The sequence below is a fragment of the Bubalus bubalis genome, chromosome 15, assembly GCF_019923935.1.
Source record: "Bubalus bubalis isolate 160015118507 breed Murrah chromosome 15, NDDB_SH_1, whole genome shotgun sequence".
NCBI lineage: Eukaryota > Metazoa > Chordata > Mammalia > Artiodactyla > Bovidae > Bubalus > Bubalus bubalis.
In genome coordinates this window covers 48,573,497-48,592,617 of record NC_059171.1, presented here as the reverse complement: position 1 = coordinate 48,592,617, position 19,121 = coordinate 48,573,497, and the positions used below count along the sequence as shown (strand labels likewise).

Genomic DNA, 19,121 nt, shown 5'->3' with positions numbered 1-19,121 from the left:
ATCGGACTCTTTCACCACCCCATGAACTGTAGCCCTCCAGGCTCGTCTGTCCATGGGTTTTCCCAGGCAAGAACACTGGAGTAGGTTGCCATCTCCTTCTTCAGGGGATCTTCCCAACCCAGGGATCGAACCTGTGTCTCTTGCGTCTCCTGCCTTAGCAGACAGGAACTTTACCAGCATCGCCTGGGAAGCCATCATCATCAGGCATCATAAAAACTAATGTTGTATCAAATAACTCTGTCTCTGTTCAAGGTTAGAAGTCTGTTAAAAACAGAGCTGCTCAACAGACAAAATTCATTTTTAAAGAAAACTCTAGTATACATTTCTATATGGACAACTTTTAACATTTGTAGAACTAATTTTAAGTCATTAAAATGAATAAAACTACTTGAGCACAGATTAAAGTCAAAAGACTGAATAACAGCTAACACACATTATGTAGGGAGAACCACTTAGAGCTCCACATACATAGACTCATTTATTCCTCACAACAACTCCATGAAGTAGGTACTGCAACTATTTCCATTTTGTGGTTTAAAGAAAAAAAAAAACTTGGGGCTCAGAGGAGTTAAGTAACTTCCCTAAGGTCACACAGTTATTAGGTGGCAGACCGGGATTTAAACCCAAGGGTCTACACTTAGTTGCTTCACTTTGCTACCAACTGGGTTGATGCCCATTGGAAAACTTAGCAAAAACAGCATAAAGCACTTATAATCCTAAAGCACCTGCTTCCTTGCCTTCTCTCTGCCCGTGATCTGGCCCTCTTTGTCCTCTCTCCCTCCAGCTGTTCCCTTTTGCCATGCTCTTCTCATGACATCTTTACAGAGCACAGATTATACATGGGATGGTCACAGATACATTTTAATAGCCTAATTTTCTGAGAATTTTTTAAAAATTCTTACTCTGAATTATTTCAGAACTGCAAAGAAAATAGTAATTGAGATCAAAAATTTTACTGTTGACCAAGAACATAAAATTCCTGTGTTATTCCCCTCCTGCTGACAAGGGAACTCCCTTTCGTACGATTTGAAAATTCTACCAGGACAGACTCATCTATTATATATCTTAACACTTCCACCTTCAAAGACTATTTACTTATGAAAATAACAAGTGTTCTATAATTTAATTAATATTTATTAACTGCTTAGAAAATAGTGTTAAACATTATTCCCACATAGCTCAACTTATGAAGTTATTATTGTAAGAATTTCATTATAAAATGAAACACAGAGAGAACACAAGTAGTCTAAGAAACTCTTTAGGAAGTAATTACTCAATACTAGTTTCTAATAATGAAATTCTCTATTCTAAAATGAAAATATCTTATCAATATGTACCCAGTACCAATCCATGTTAAATAAATTTGGGATGCCAATACTTTGAATGCTTGCAATTGTGAAGAAATATCATGTTCAAGTTCAGAACTGGGAAGAATTCAAATGCAGCCCTTGGATATATATGAATAAGTAACCTATCATCCAAAGTTGGAGTTCTTTTTTTAAACTCTAAACTTAGGGACTTCTCTGGTGGTCCAGTGGTTAAGACTCCGTGTGTCCACTAAGGAGGCATGAGTTCAATCTCTACTTGTCGAGTGGCCAAAAAGAAAAAAAATATATAATAATCTTGAACTGGATAAAAATGAAAACACAACATATCAACTTTAAAAAAATATATAAAAATAAAATCCAAAGCTTACGTATTTAGCAAGACAATCAACGGCTATCAAGCGACCAAAAGGGAGGGGGTATATGTACATGTGTGGCTGACTCACTGTGCTGTACAGTAGAAACTAACACAACATTGCAAAGCGACTCTATGCCAATAAAATTAATTTAAACAAAAAAGGCGTGCAAGGGAGAAATTAATCTTCAGCACATCCACGGAAATGAACTATTTCTTAGCGAAAAGACTCACTAAGAGTGGAACAATGGAAACAGAGTTCTGGGCAGTGGATGAGGACAAAGCAAAACACAAATACAATAAGTGGGGGGGAAATATTTTTTTATAAGGCACAGAAAAGACAATGCAAGTTCTAATTCAAGTACACAGGGAAGACCCAACAAGGCCACATTCCCCTTTTCCTTCCCTCTGCTATGAAGAAAACAGCCATCTCATCCTAAAGAATGTGGATTAAGCTGTTGATCACAGCTCCTCTGTGTTGGTTTCCTATTGCTGTGATAACAAATCCCCACACACTGCGTGGCTTAAGACAACACAAATACATCATCTGAGAGCTCTGGAGTCAGGATAGAACCGCGTCTCTTATGTCTCCTGCATTGGCAGGTGGGTTATTTACCACTAGTACCACCTGGGAAGCTGTAACCCCTGGAGGGCAAGAGTGTCAATAAAAGATGGGCATGGCTGAATTCCTTCTGGAGATTCTGCGGAGGAACCTACTTTCTTGCTCTTCCAAACTTCCGCAATCTACCTGCATTCCTTGGCTTGTGGTCCCCTGCTCCATTGTCAAAGCACATCACTCCAACCTCTGCTTCAATCATCACAACTCCTTCTCTTACTCTGTCCCTCCTGCCTCTCTCTTTCCCTTATAAAGACCCTTGTGATTATACTGGACCCACTTGGGTCATCCCAGATAATCTCCTCATCTGAAGTTCCTAAACTTCCATCAGCAAAAGTCCCCTTTGCCATGTAAAGGTAAATTCATAAATCTGGGAATTAGGACAAAGATATCTTTGGAGATTATTATCCTGCTTACCACCACCTTCTAGGTGACATTGAGCTATTTTTCATCTTCCTCTTCGGGAAATTCTTATTTTAACTACAAGGGGACTATGACTCTAATTATCATAATACCAAATGAAAGATGCAGTAAACAATTCTTACCAGTTTCCAATGAAACGAGGATCATCCTGGTTAAGGTGAATAGGATTTCTGGGATCAACATAAAAACCAATAAGAAGTCCACCTAGTAAATATCCCACTGCAGGACCGAGTGCTCCCATGACATACATGATGGCTGGGAAGACAGAAAAGGAAATGTGAAATATAACCTCATGCTATCTCTTTCAGTAGTTGTCTAATTTCAGTCATACCATGCTTACATCACAGTTAAATCCAGTTAACAATTTCCAAAAACAGAGAACTTTAGAGAGTCAGTGTTGAAACCTGGGCTTTAAACTATGTCCTTTATTGAACTGTTGCCTGTCGTCCTCTTAGTACATCAGAACTTCTTTGGTTGCTTCTGAAAGTACAGACCTGGGCTAGTTATTGAGGTAGTTTACTGGATAGCCAAGACAGGCTATCAGAGTAAGCCTCAAGAAAAGAGGAAAAAAAGGAATGTCACTCATCCCAGCTAGAATATTCTAATGGGCTAGGGAACTGAAGACCAATTGTGCCATGAAGTTGGATTCAGTTGAACTGGTAAAGCTGCTTAATCAAGCACCCTCAAACCACTAATGTTTTCAAGTCACCACTTTAGAATCAGAGAACGCCTCACCATGCATTCGGTTCATTGTTAATTGAGGAATCTTACCTAAAGGTTAATAAAATCTCCTTAAACGGCATGAGTGAGAAGGTCAGAAAGCACTAACCCACAGTTGAATTAGAAAAAACTTTAAAGCACACCTAAAGGGGGAGAGGGGGTTACTGTCAGTAGATCAGAAACGTCGTTCCGTCCAAAAACATGTGGTCACCAAAATGGGCTAATAGCAAAATAATAATAACAAAAACAAATACATTGTCAAGTCTTTATATTGTTCGCACTGCTGTTATTGAAATTTTAAAAAAAATAATATATCACTGCAGACTTTCCTGGCAGTCCATTGGTTAAGACTCAATGCAGGTGCTGTGAGTTTGATCCCTGGTTGGAGAACTAAGATTTCACATGCCTCTCTCTGCAGCCAATACATCAGTACATAAATTTTCAAAGATAAATAAATAATATATTGCCAGTTTTCAAATTTTGAGATAGAATATGAAATTCCTTGAAAGTCACAGAAAAATCTAGCCACACTCCAAAGATGTGTTTACCCTGTTGAAACTGAGTTATCTGGGGACAAATCAATAAACACTTTTAAGATACTCCTGTGCATAAGGCACGATCACAAACTCAGGTGACACATGCTTCTCCTTTCTATTGCTATCATGCATTTTCACCAAAGAATAAATAAGTGATTTGTCATATCCTTTAAATAGTCCCTATTTACCAGAAAGCAAATTTGAACTAATCAAAACCCTGACTTTATCAGCTGCACCTAAATAAGCATTGAATAATCTTATACTTCCTGTCACTCATAGCTACAGATGGTAATTTAACACCTGCTCACACTTTTCTCACCATTTCAAAAGAGAAAAGCACAGTGTTTATGTACCTTACGGCATCATCTGTTTGTAACAATAAGACATTAGGCTCTTAGACTCCTCCATCTGTGTTTGGAAATGGAGTGTGGAGGCACAGAGGAAAGTAATTGGCATTCTTTTGGAAATATGCTTTTCATAAAATAAAATTAGAATTTTGATAAATATCTTGTTAACCTTTCTGTTTATAGCCTAAAACAGAACTCAAGAATAGCAAGTACTTTTTCCGATTCAGGTATTCCCATAAGCATATGAAGATAAAATTTATGTTTACACCTCTAAGCAAATCAGCTCCATTTACAACTCAAAACTGTAATGAGGCCAAAATGTGACATGAATCATCTCCCTGAAATAGTTCTTCTGCCGTGAAAGAGACTGTCTTACAAACACAGATGAGGAAAAGGGTATTTCCGCCACACTGTTGATGCCTGGGGCACTTTCGTGCAGCATCTTGAAGTGCCAAGAAGCCATGTGCAGACTCTATGCTGGCAGGACCATTCGATCAGCAGTGAATGGAAAACCAATTAAATAATGTTCACGAAGAAACCCTAATTCTTTATGAAATATAGATCGAGATTTTTAAAATTCACCTATAGAATCAGAAAAATTCAGTTTTATTACATAGCAAACAATGTTAAGTCCAATGGATTCACTCTCATTAACAGAAATATACATCAATACTATGTATAAATAGATAACCTGCTGTATAGCACAGGGAACTCTTCTCAGTGCTCTGTGGTGACCCAAATGGGAAGGAAATCCAAAAATGAGGGGATGTACGTATTGTATAACTGATTCACTTTGCTGTACAGCAGAAACAACACTGTAAAGCAACTGTACTCCAATAAAAATTATTAAAGAAAATAAATTACTATTGAATTAAAAAAAGTAAATATGCAGATCCTTCAAAGAACTCTTATAATGCATTCAAATTATGATCTATTTTATTAAATTTCAATGTGCATACACTTTATATAAAAATTTGTATATGATGAAACATGCCCTTATTTTATAAATTGAAAAAAGACTCAGAATTACATATATATACTCCACATAAAACAATATGACTATATTCTGCTTTACTATTGATACATATCATAAAATAACTATATGGTATACATAGATATATCTCTTTATATATTTATAAATATATATCACTAAAAGTATATATGTATATATAACTTACTGACATGATCCCATTTAGTAAATAAATCATTCTAGCCACTCAGTAAGTGGTATGAAGCACATAACCCCGGGATGTGCTCAGTTAGTCAGTTGTGTTCAACTCTTTACAGGCCCATGAACCATACCCTACCCGGCTCCTCTGTCCACGGGATTCTCCAGGCAAGAATACTGGAGTGGGTTGCCATTTCCTCTTCCAGAGGATCTTCCCAACCCAGGGTCTGAGCCCACATCTCTTGCATCTCCTGCATTGGCAGGTGGATTCTTTACCACTAGCACCACCTGGGAAGCCCTACCCGCAGTGTACTTTTCAGTAAAATACTGTGTACATGGACCATTAGTCTCTGTCTCACCACTGGAATCTATATTAGTAAATCCTGCTGGTTCTACCATGAAATCAGTTCTAATATGCAGCTCCCTACCTCCACCCTGGTCCAAGCCGCCATCATCACTTACCTGGAAAATTGCTTCAGATACCAGACAAGTAGGGACAGACAGCGCCCACACCCCAGAGCCCTCTGAAGTTATTCAGACTAGTCAATCCTACACCTGCTTACCTTGCCTAACTCATTCTTTTATGGGGAAACCACAATCAAGGCTCCAGCTCACAATCCCTCCCTCTCTCTACCTGTAACTGACCCTGGTGCTTCCTCATGCGGTTCCTATGGCATCACGTGCACACCTTCTTTCTTTAAATGTTTATTTATTTGGCTGCACTGGGTCTTCGGAGAAGGCAATGGCACCCCACACCAGTACTCTTGCCTGGAAAATCCCATGGACAGAGGAGCCTGGTCGGCTGCAGTCCATGGGCTCGCAAAGAGTTGGACACGACTGAGTGACTTCACTTTCACTTTTCACTTTCATGCATTGGAGAAGGAAATGGCAACCCACTCCAGTGTTCTTGCCTGGAGAATCCCAGGGACGGGGGAGCCTGGTGGGCTGTCGTCTATGGGGTTGCACAGAGTCGGACACAACTGAAGTGACTTAGCAGCAGCAGCAGCAGCAGCAGCAGCAGCAGCACTGGGTCTTAGCTGTGACATTCGGGATTTTGATCTTCGTTGCGGCACAATGAATCTTTAGTTGGAGCATGCAAACTCTTTGTTCCAGCGTGCAGAATCTAGTTCCCCAACTAGGGATGGAACTCAGGACCTTTGCCTTGGGAGAGCAGAGTCTTAGCCACTGGACCACTAGGGAAGCCCCATGTGCACCCCTTCTTGGTAACTGTGAGTAGAAAACTATCTTCTCAATGGTAATTGTCTCCTAATCTATTGGCCTCACTAAACCTCAAATTTTCCATTAAAACACTATATTTTAGAACAATATCATGGCTAAAGAATGACTATGTCCCTTGTTCCCTATCCCATGCCTCTGGTTTCTCCTTGGTCTGGATCAGCTACCTCCCTTTCTTACCAAGACATAGAGTTTCCCCATCACTTGTTCATTGGTCACGGTCTTAGATACTGAACCACCTGAAGTTATGATACAGTTCCTCTCTTCTCTTACTATCTCTTCACTGCTCATATACCAGTTCTGTCCTCACCTGACCCCTAACCTGTCTCCTATAGTTTGGATATTATTTCTCTCCTGACTCTGTCTTCATCTCATATTGCCCAGTTGTGCATTGATGTCTTCCAGCAATGTCCCCTCAGACTTGATCTGTCCCCAGAATCTCTGCTTACCTGGTGCTGGCTGCATGGTCACTCCCTAGTCCTTTTTTCCAGAACATGATATTTATCACTTCTCTGGTGGGTCAGACTGTAAAGAATCCACCTGCAACGCAGGAGACCCAGGTTCAATCCCTGGAGGAAGGAATGGCTACCTACTCCAGTATTCTGGCCTGGATAATTCCATGAGCAGAGGAGCCTGGCAGCCTACAGTCCATGGGGTCGCAGAGAATGGGACATAACTGAGTGACTGACACTTAACTATAGCTCTCTGGCCCTCATGTGCTTACACTCCCTATCTATCAAAGCCTGGCTCCTTCCCTCTGACCTCCGGAAGCCCCAGAAATGTCTGTCCTTGGATGTCACACCAACTATTACGTAGTACTGCCACTGGAACAGGTGTGTATTACTGCTACGCCTCACTTCTTTATCTTTCCAACTAGGCTGGATGTTCCTCGAGGGAGTCAGCAAGAACTATGCATTTCTAAAACTTCTCCAAGACCTAAAATACAAAATAATTCACACAGGAAGCACTGAAGTCAGTCCAGTGCTGGGAACACAATGCTGGAGTTCAACTGCTTCAGGTTAGACCTCTACTCCCCCTGCTTCTGTGAAAGAGCAAAATTTATTTATTTATCCTCCACCTTCCTTGGGGGGAGGGAGGGGGAGGTGTTAAATAAGATTATGCACATAAACTGCACAGCATATAATGAAAGTGAAAGTCGTTCAGTCATGTATGACTCTTTGCGACCCCATGGACTAGTCCATGGAATTACCTAGTCCAGAATTACCTAGTCCATTCTTTACCAGCTGAGCCACAAGGGAAGCCCAGGGTATACAATAAACACTGAAGAAATAATTACATTGTATTTTTGTGTGCTGAAAGATGACCTATTCATTCTCTAATAAATATTAATTTTGTACATATCAAACATACATTATTTAACAGAAGGCATACTTAACAACCTTATAGTACCTTAAAAAAAATGACCTTTTCTGGAATCACTATCCATTGCTGGACAGATGGGAGTGGGAAGAGGGAATATCTAGACCTTTCTTTCCTCACAGAAGGGCAGCAAAGAACAACTTCTGAAGCTGAGCACACATCTGGGCTATGTTGTGCTTAGTTGCTCAGTCATGTCTGACTCTTTGCGATCCATGGACTATAGCCCACCAGGTTCCTCTGTCCAGGGGGATTCTCCAGGTAAGAATACTTGAGTGGGTTGCCATGCTCTCCTCCAGGGGATCTTCCCGACCCAGGGATCGAACCCAGGTCTCCCGCATTGCAGGCGGATCCTTTACTATCTGAGCCACGAGGGAAGCCCAAGAATACTGGAGTGGGTGGCCTATCCCTTCTCCAGGGGATCTTCCCAATCCAGGAATCAAACCAGAGTTTCTTGCATTGCAGGAGGATTCTTTACCAGCTGAGCTACCAGGGAAGCACCAAGCACACATCTCTATCTGTTGTTCTTCTTCAATAACTTAGGGTTTTTCTAATGATTCAGAATATAGCATGGATTCACTGCAGATAAAGCCCTCAAGAGCACAAAAAATAACTGTTTTTAAAAAATCTTCCACGGTCGCCACCATCCACATAATGGTATTAATTATATTATTCATAGCTGTATAAATTTTTTAAGTAGCTGCAGTTATACAGGACCTATACAGGTTCTGTAATGTTTTTCACATAATATCTCAAATATTTCCTATGTCAATAAATATTTCTCAAGAATGTTTGTTACAGCTCAATGGTGTGTCACCATGTGGCCATGACGTACTTCACTTAATAATCCCTTCCCAGGACTTCTCTGGTGGTCCAGTGGCTAGGACTCCACACGCAGGGGCCCAGGTTCAATCCTGGGTCAGGGAACTAGATTCCCTCAGGCCACAACTGAGAGTTTGCATACTGCAAATAACAATTTTGCAGTAAAATAAATGAAGATCCTACATGCTACAGAAAGATAAATACATATTTTTAAATTCTAAGAACAACAGTAACAACAACAAATAATCCCTCCCTGATGCCAGTGTTTCCCTATCACAAGAGTCTGACTGGGGTTATAGCTCTAAGATCATATGAACAATCTGGAACTTTGTTACAGCATGTGTTGCACAAAACCAGACAGTCCTAGCCTGAGGATTACAACCCCAACCCCAAACCAAACTGAGCCACGTACTTCTGGGGACTTAAGAAGTCACACCTGATGGGAAAGAGCCGCCCCCACTTCAGTGGAAGGAACAGCTTTCACCTTGACCTTGGACATCACAGCAGGTTTGGCCGGGACCACTCCTGAGGAATTCCATGGACAGAGGAGCTCGGCAGGCTACAGTCCATGGGGTTGCAAGAGTCTGACACGACTTGGTGACTAAACCACCACCACCACTCTTGGGGAAGGCTGACCAGCAATAACTTAAGGACTGCCACCTCGTCTGCTTCCGGCCATCTTTCCTTCACTTATCTGTTCACCAGCTTTGTTATCTTCACATCCTCCATTTTGATCTCCTTAAATTACTTTTACCCTATTCTGTAATTGCTTATGCTTTTTATGTAAAAGTCCATTAACTTCTATTTTTAATCCCATTTATCTTCACATTGTTAATGTTTCTCCTGTAGACTTAACCTTTATTATAATCTAGTATCTCTTTCACATCATTAACTCTTTTACTTTTTGATCTTTATTTTTTAATGCATTTTATCTTTAAAATATTTTTCATCAGGGTTTTAATTTTTAATTAACTTTAAAGTTTTTTTTAAATTATTTATTACTTTTTATTTCTCATACCTTAAGAAAATTTTCTTACTATTGTAGTTCATTTATAGGAGGCAATGGCTCCCCTCCTAGAACAGGTCCTATATCCACATTCTTTAGGCAGTTAGGGGAAGGTCAAATGTTCTTCCTGAGTCTTTTGGGCCTTGATTGTTTTCAGCTCAAAACAATCCACAGGCCAAAGAGATGTTTGAAGTGGTAAGTTTTGCTCCCCTACACCCTAAATCCCAAGAAAATACTCCAGAAATCCTCACCATGAGCCTCACTGGACCTGGAAAACCAAGGGGCCCAGTCAAAACTCTACAAGATGCTGGAAACCGATGCTTATAAGGGTTTAGGTTACATGTAACACTTAGGCTCAGTCTCAGGACCTGGGGTTGCACCCAGAATGCGCCCACACAGAGCATTCTGCACACCTGCCTAAGGTCCTCCAATGACCACCAAACTCATTTGGGACATAATGACAGGAGGTGGCCCTCTTGAATATGTTTGGTGGCACAGTTACTACTAAAACATGAAATATTTCCTGCCATAGCAATATAAACAAGGATGTCACAATCATCAGCAATTCCAGCCCTCCAATGTGAGCTGGAAACCTGATGAGAAGAGCCAACTCATTGGAAAAGACCCTGATGCTGGGAAATATTGAGAGCAGAAGAGGGTGACAGAGGATGAGATGGTTGGACTGCATCATCAACTCAAAGGACATGAGTTTGAATAAACTCTGAGAGATAGTGAAGGACAAGGAAGCCTGGTGTGACGCAGTTCATCGGGTCACAAAGAGTAGGACACGACTTAGCAACTGAACAACACAGGGCACTCGGGAAGGAGAACACCTGTGATCCTACAGCCACCAGGCTGCAGCCACTCCTAACGGTGAGCCCCAAGGGAGCTCAGGATGTGAGAAACAAAGGATACCAACCTTGCAGCTGAGATGTATATGAAAGGAATGATTTCACTGAGTCCAGACTCTTGATCTTCCCACATATAGAAAAGTGCTAAATTCCTTAACTTGGGATATCTGGTTTTCTTTAATTCACAAAGATACTTGTGATGTTCAGACTACCTGCCCTTTGTTGCAAATTTCTATATAACCTGTTTCTTTCCCCTCCCAGCCCTGTCCCCCAGCCTCCCCGAAGCAGTTCTCTCAGGATCTCCTGAGATACTGTCTCCCAGGCTTGGAGTCCTAAAAATTCCCACAAAATAAAATATAACTCTCAACTTTTAGGTTTGGAATATTTTTTAAAGTCACCACTACATACAACAAGAGGACATGAAAGTCAAGCCACACTAGACTGCCACACAGCAGCAGTGACACCAACTGACATTCAACTTGCAGTTTCTTGAAAATTAGCCAAGGTACTTTATAGCACCAGAGCATCAGGTCAAAGGAAAATATCCCCTCACTCATGCTTCCACTCACAAGCACAGACAGATAAGAAACTTTTGATCTCGGTTATTTTGAGCAGTGCGTTTTTTTTTTTTTTTTTTTTCTTTTAAGTGATTCAGTTATTTTGACACAGCCTGAGAGCAAAAGAACAGCTGCCACAGCCGTCAGGGGAGAGTCTATCACTGTGCTAAGACATCCAGAGAACATCTTAGGTCACAGATGAGAAGATGTGGGAAAGGGCTTTAAGTAGATCCTGAGTATTTTTTCCTCATGATCATAGTAGCTAGTTGAAATTCACTATCTTCCTTTATAAGTATTTTTCAAAACACTGAGTTGGCCAAAAGGTTCATTTGGGTTTTTCCATACCATCAGAAAGTAACACCATTTACAGCAGAATCAAAAACTACTTAGAAATAAATTCAATAAAATATGTATAACACCTGTACACTGAAAATTTTAAAACATTGCTAAAATTAAAGAAGACCTAAAAGGAATTGATGAGTAACCTTTAAGGCCTTCCCAGGACAGACACCCCTTCCCACCACCACAATGCCCTCTGATGACCTCTCTTTAAAAAAAAAAAAAAGCTACAGTCTCCCAGGCCTCCAAAGTCTGGCTCAAGAATTAAATGGATGTGAACTTGAAATGACAAAATTAGCAGTTGGGTCAGGAAAACTGTTGTTTTACAGATGCTAATACTCCCACCAAATGGAAGAAGTTAACTACTTGATGACTGTGAGCACTCAGCCCCCAGACCTACTGGGGCCTGAGGATTGATCACACTAATCCACGTGATACCACCCTGTTACCTGACCATTAACTACAGAATTGTGCTCAAGTTGATCGCATATCCTGCCATACCCCTCCCTCACCTTTCCTTTAAAAATGCTTCCCTGGGGCTTTCCTGGTGGTCCAGTGGTTAAGAATCCACCCTGCAATGCAAGGGGCACCAGTTCAATCCCTGGTCTGGGAAGATCCCACATGCTATGGAGCAACTAAGCCCATGCACCACAACTACTGAGCCCATGTGCTACAACTACTGAAGCCCAAGCACACTAGAGCCCGTGCTCCACAACAAAAGTAGCCACCACAATGAGAAGCCCGCATAGCACAACGAGAGAGTAGCCGCAGCTTGCCATAACTAGAGGAAAGCCCGTGTGCAGCAACAAAGACCCATTTCATTTGTAAAATCCATCTTTCCAGAATTGGCAATTTCTCAAAGATTCAATTTCTAAGAGCATAAACCCCAAGGAATATTTCAGTTGAACTATGAAAACAGAATAACTATCTTCCAGAAACTACACTAGGCACTTTCCATCTTCCATCTACTCAACACTAACAACTTTGTGGGGGGAAAAAAATGATATTCATTCCCAATTTACAGATGAGGCAGTTGAGTCCTCAAGCAGTTAAGATCAGCAATTAATAAGTGCTAGAGTCAAAATTAGAACTTGGCTCCATCTGAAACCAAAGCCTATCTTCTCTCCATTTATGGACATGTCTCCAAAATACAAAAAAGCAACAAGAGTTTAATTATAAGAAGTATATAGGAGAATTTCCTGGTGGCCCACTGGTTAGGACTCTGCACTCTCACTACCAAGGGTGTGGGTTCAATCTCTGGTCGGGGAACTAAGATCCTACAAGCTGCACTGTGCAGCCAAAAAAAAAAAAAGGAAGAATATAATTTTCTACTATTGAACAAATGAATCCCCCTAGAGCTGAAAATCTCAAAATATTTTTGGAACTGTTAGTAACAAGAGTTTTAGAAGCCGTCTAGAGGAAAAAGAAACTCACTATTTAGATTTCCATCTCCAGTTTCATTCCTAATCGGCTGCCATAAGGATGGCAGAGAAATCTACATTATCTGAAAAATACCTTCCAAATATGTGGTATGACATTTACTTGGGTAATTACAGTAAAGACTCAGAAGAGCACACCAGCTGTTAAGAGCAGATTAAATTTACCTCCCAGGGATGGGTAAGTCACTGCCAAAAAACCTTCCAGGTAAACAGCTATAGGTATGACACAACTCCTGTTTGCTGTCCAGGCACTCGAAGAAACATGATTCTCCCAGGAAGGATCCAAGTCTAGAGGAACACTTAGACATAAGTGAAATCATCTTGTGTACAAGGTCCCTACCCTCATAAGCATCATCGGGGCCATCCATTGAATTTTATAGATATTCATCTGAAATAAACTTTTTATGACACCTTTAATGTTACCACCCACCCGCATCAATCCACAAGTATTGGTTCTATCACAGTAAGACTGCTTACACTAGGGCTTGCTATAAAGCTTATTCTTATATTTAGAGAAAGGTTTATAGTCAAAGTCTATAGTCACTGACAAGAGAACTATTACCAAAAGATAACACTGGGCATTTATTACATGTAAGATAGTGCGCTAAACCCTTTGTAGGTATCTTCTCACTTCATCTTCACAGCAACCTTATAAATTAAATGCTATTATTATCCTAATTTTATGTATTTACTTTGTAACCACCTCATTAATGAAGGGATAGAATAAATTCATCCCAATTAAAAGATAATCCCTGACTCTGTTATCTAACAATAAAGAAGATAATTTATCAATAAATACTTTTACTAAGTTACTATGCCTAAGCTTTTTGTGTTTCTTCCTCATACAACACTATAACTTACAGTAATAAATTTTCATTGGGATGTTGGTTTACAGTCTACTTTTATGAGAAAGAAATATGGGAAATGACCAATGTAACATCAGGCATTTTGTGTTAAAATAAAAAGTAATGTTCAGTGCTGTTATAAGAAGACAATTATGATTCAATATTCAAGTGGTTTGTAAGACCATCAGCTTCAGCATCAGTTGTCTGTGAAGGTCTCTATCACGGGCTGACTCTGTGATCTTAGAAAAGATACTTAATCTTTAGACAAGTTTTCTCATCTATAAATAGGGGATCATACTTCCAAGAGTTCGTGACGGAATCAATGAGACAATGACACAAAACTCTAAACACTTACTAAGTGTTCAGTCAATGTCAGCTGTAAAATTATCATTATTAGTACTTATATAATTACATCCAACTTCATAGTTAAAATTACAATTCTGAGCAATACAAGATTTTAAAGTCTCTTCAGAGCTACCAAAGGATGATGATGTTATATTCAGTATCACTTTAGTGTTAAGTGTATTTTATTATTTCCAAAGTCTTCAAGTATGGAATGGTCATATCTGGTTATCAGATCATCAGCATAGTCAATTACCCCAAAACACCTTATTCCTTAATCATTAATCAATCGGTAGTTACTTGCTGACGGAGAAGGCAATGGCACCCCACTCCAGTACTCTTGCCTGGAAAATCCCATGGACAGAGGAGCCTGGTCGGCTGCAGTCCATGGGTTCGCTAAGAGTTGGACACGACTGAGCGACTTCACTTTCACTTTTCACTTTCATGCATTGGAGAAGGAAATGGCCAACCCACTCCAGTGTTCTTGCCTGGAGAATCCCAGGGACAGGGGAGCCTGGTAGGCTGCCGTCTATGGGGTTGCACAGAGTCGCACACGACTGAAGCGACTTAGCAGCAGCAGCAGCAGTTACTTGCTGAAGTTATATTGTATGAAATATCTGGTGTTAAATATGAATGATAAAAAGAACCATGCCCCTTCCTGAAAAAAAAAATTGTGGGGAACTCCTCTTGTCGGGAGCAAAATGCAAGAGAAAAGATAACTGGCAGCATAAGACATAAGCACAATGAAGTGGTCCCAATAAAAACTAAGAGAAGACTTAAGGGGGAAAAAAATGGAAGAAAACTAACACTTGTTAAGTCCTCCCCCTTGATTTTTAAACATAATTATCATCCCAACAAATATCTGAAAAATAAGCTTAATTAGTTTCTGCTTTACAGAAGGAGTCTTACCTTTGAAATGTTAAGGGATATACCCAAGTCACAAAACTAGCAAGCAGCAGATTTCAGCCAGTCTGTTTGACCCCAAGGACCACATACACTGCACCAAATGGCCTCCCACATGATTTAAATGAAACCACCACTGAAATCACTCTTTACGCTCAACAAATACCAAGATCAAAGCATTAAAAAAAAAAATTAAACCATCCTTAGTGTTCTCCTGGCAGAAAGATATTGATTTTATACAATAGCCAAATAAGAAAAAAGAAATATCAACACAAAGTCCTAGGCTTTAAAAAGAAAATCCCGAATTATCATAGGAGCTATTATAATTTTCAGAGCAAAGCTATCTTAGAGACGTTTTCATGAATTTACTACGTTAAATTTTCCAATTTATTCATACACTTTATCAAGCTCTCAAGGACACTTCTGGAGAAGGAAATGGCAGCCCACACCAGTATTCTTGCCTGGAGAATCCCGTGGACAGAGGAACCTGGTGGGCTACAGTCCATGGGGTCACAGAGTCAGACACAACTGAGGCGACTTAGCAAGCATGCAAGAACATTTCTAGAGTAAAATCATCACTTACAGAGCATGAATTTTTAGACCTGACTGGAGATCATACAGCTATTATGTAATATTTAATAGTTCAAAATGAGAAGTTAATATACTTCTAAAAATACCAAAGAAACTAGCAGATAAAAATGTCAACGGTGATCATCAAAAATGCTTTGAGTTCTGTCTAATTCTTTCATACTCTTCTTAAGAGTTCTGCATTTTGTATCAGGGATGGCCTGAATAAATAACATCATTTTATATGTGACAACCCTTTTTTCTATTTCAGCCCATTCTCAATGATACAGATTTATCACTATCTTATAAACACCATGACCCATCCACTCCTCAGCTTTCAACTGCTTTCAGGTTGTTTCACCAATATGTAAATATGCTGAGGGGGTGGGGGAAACCCAGATACTGCCGAGAGCATTTTAATAAATCATAATTCTGAGCTATGTGTAGAGATCTTCCCGTGCTTAAATGACAACATTTAATTAATATTATACACCAAGTTTTCATAAATGTCATGCATCTTTGCAACTCAGTTAATGAAGTTTTGGTAATGTTATTAATTGGTAAGAAACCTTTAAACAATTAATTACTGATTCTCCTCAACAAAGTAGAATCTTTTCATAATTTAGCCAATACTCCCATGCACACACACATACACAAACCAGAAATGGAAAAGAAATGGAGAGCTTAAGACATATATCTGGCAATGTCAAACTCCTCGAAAAATGATCTTGAGGACTTACTGGCTGTCCAGTAGTTAAGACTCTCCACTCTCAATACAGGAGGCATGGGTTCGATTCCTGGTCAGGGAACTAGGTCCCACATGCTGCATAGCATGGCCAAACAATCTTTTTATCTTATTCATTAAAACAATTATCTTGCTTAGAAGTATCTAGATAATTGAGGGACATGGCATTTCTGTCAAATATTTTAGGGAAATATCTGAATTAAAGAATACTTTAATTACTTAGATAGCCTAAAAGAAATTAAGTAAAAGGCTTGACAAACTCAACTAAACGGCTATTCAGTCCAAGAAAACAGTAAATAGTTAAGGATCCATTTCTTTGACTATTCATGATTTCAAAAGTAAAAGTGACTATTCCTCTAAAATTTTGTTGTTCATTCTTAATCAGCTATGTGTTATGTCGCTTTAGCCGTGTCTGACTCTTTGCAGTCCTAGGGACTGTAGCCCATCAGGCTCCTCTGTCCATGGGATTTTCCAGGCAAGAATACTGGAGTGGGTTGCTCCGCCCTTCTCCAGGGGATTTTCCTAACCCAGGGATTAAACCCTTGCCTCTTAGGTCTCCTGCATTGGCAGGCAGGTTCTTTACTACTAGCGCCACCATCGGCTATAGACCAAGACAAAACATAAAGTTTAAAGTTTGGAAAAAATAAAACGTTGTTGTCATTTAGTCGCGTCTGACTCTTCTGCGATTCCATAGACTGTAGCCCACCAAGCTCCTCTGTCCACAGGATTTCCCAGGCAAAGATACTGGCGTGGGTTGCCATTTCCTCTTCCAGGGTATCTTCCCAACCCAAGGATCCAACCCGTCTCCTGAGTCTTCTGCATTGGCAAGCAAATTCTTTACCACTGCGCCACCCAGGCAGCCCATTAAAATGTTAGTAAGTTGCATTTGCAAAGCTGCCTCCTTGGGAGAAGGCATAAAACCCTTTGGTGACCCAGAGTTGAGTGGCTCTGCACCACAGACTTGTCATTTTTTCCCCATTAATGTGGCCAGAGGCCCACAGCAATACCCAAAGTGTGAAATCAGAAGAGCCTTCCATCATTTCAACTCATGGCATCTAGCACAACAAGACATCAACCTCTTCTTATGCAGAACTGTTGCTGTTGTTCAGTTGCTCAGTCGTGTCTGACTCTTTGCGACCCCACAGACTGCAGCATACCAGAGTTCTCTGTCCTTCACCATCTCCCAGAGTTTGCTCAAACTTCATGTCCATTGAGTCAATGATGCCATCCAACCATCTCATCCTCTTATGAAGAGTAACCTTACTCTAACTTCTGATACATTTCTGATCAATCAAAATTTAGATCTATGCATGCCCTAAATTGCCATACCATCTTACCCCACTGGAAGGTGCAATGGTTTATGTGTCAAGTTAACTGGGTTAAGGGATGCCCAGATAAGTGGGAAAACTATTTCTGGGTGTGTCTGTGAGGCTGTACTTAGTAGATTAGCATTTGTATCCATAGACTGAACAGGGAACTTTTCTGGTGGTCCAGGGGCTAAGACTGTGCTCCCAAGGCAAGGGGCCTAGGTTCCATCCCTGGTCAGGGAACTAAATCCTGCGTGCCACAGTGAAGGGCCTGCATGCTGCAACTAAGACCCGGTGCAGCCAAATAAATAAATAAAAACATGTACTTAAAATTTTTAGTTAAAAATATAGACTGAATGAAGACATTCACCTTCACCAACGTGTGTGAGTATCATCCAGTCCTTCAAGCCCCTGGATTAGGACGAAAAGGCAAAGGAAGGGCAAAATCTCTCTCTTCTTGAGCTAATATGTCCACCTTCCCTTTTCCTCAGACATCAGAGTTCTCAATTCTCAGGCCTTCAGACTTTAGGACTTACATCAGCGGCCCCTCAATTCTCAGGCTTTTGGACTTGAACTGAAGGTCACCCCCAGCTTTCCTGGTTCTCTAGCTTGCAGATAGCAGACTATGGGACTTCTTGGCATCTATAATCACGCGAGTCAATTTTTACCTAAATCATATATATATATCCTATTAGTTCTATATAGATCCTATATCCTATTATATATCCTATATATATCCTATTAGTTCTGTTTCTCTGGAGAACCCTAATACAGATTTGGTTCATGTAGCTAGCTTTTTCTTTATGCCATATGATTATCATGATTAAGTCTTATGCAGCCACTGACCTAAAAGAAGCTATTAGCTTCATAAACAGTCCTAGTCACTGGCAACTGCATCTGCTTTCGTGCAACTATAATTAATCGAGGTTGTCTGTGTTAGGTAAAAACATGAATTCAGATCCAGAAGCCCTCAGTGCAAACCCCTGAGGCTGAATGTGCCTTGGAATGAAGGCTTCTCCACATTTTACAAAAGTAAATGGCGAGTGATACTGGATATTATGTGACTTCCCCAGCAGAGTCTGGAATGATGCTCCAAAATCAGTTATGCTATTGTTTCTTCAACAAAATGAATGAATATTCACATGAAGTGTGATTTTAAAACTAGCCCCTATCAGATCAGGCCTGTTTTTGCCACAGAATAAGTTGCAAAACTAACTTTTAGATTTCAAAGTGTTTAATAGAATGGAAAAATACTAGTAGAGGAGCTGTAGCAGTAGAAAATATTTGAAATCATT

At 40.1% G+C, this 19,121-nt stretch overlaps 1 protein-coding gene across 2 annotated transcripts in view; it reads right to left on the bottom strand.

The window, feature by feature from the left end:
- SLCO5A1 (solute carrier organic anion transporter family member 5A1) overlaps positions 1-19,121 on the bottom strand; it is a 145,635-nt gene that overhangs the window by 79,148 nt on the left and 47,366 nt on the right. For both annotated transcript variants that reach the window (XM_006073117.4, XM_025265277.3), the window contains exon 2: positions 2,842-2,974. In XM_006073117.4, coding sequence (XP_006073179.2) covers positions 2,842-2,974 — 133 coding nt within the window. The remainder of the gene's footprint in view (positions 1-2,841; positions 2,975-19,121) is intronic.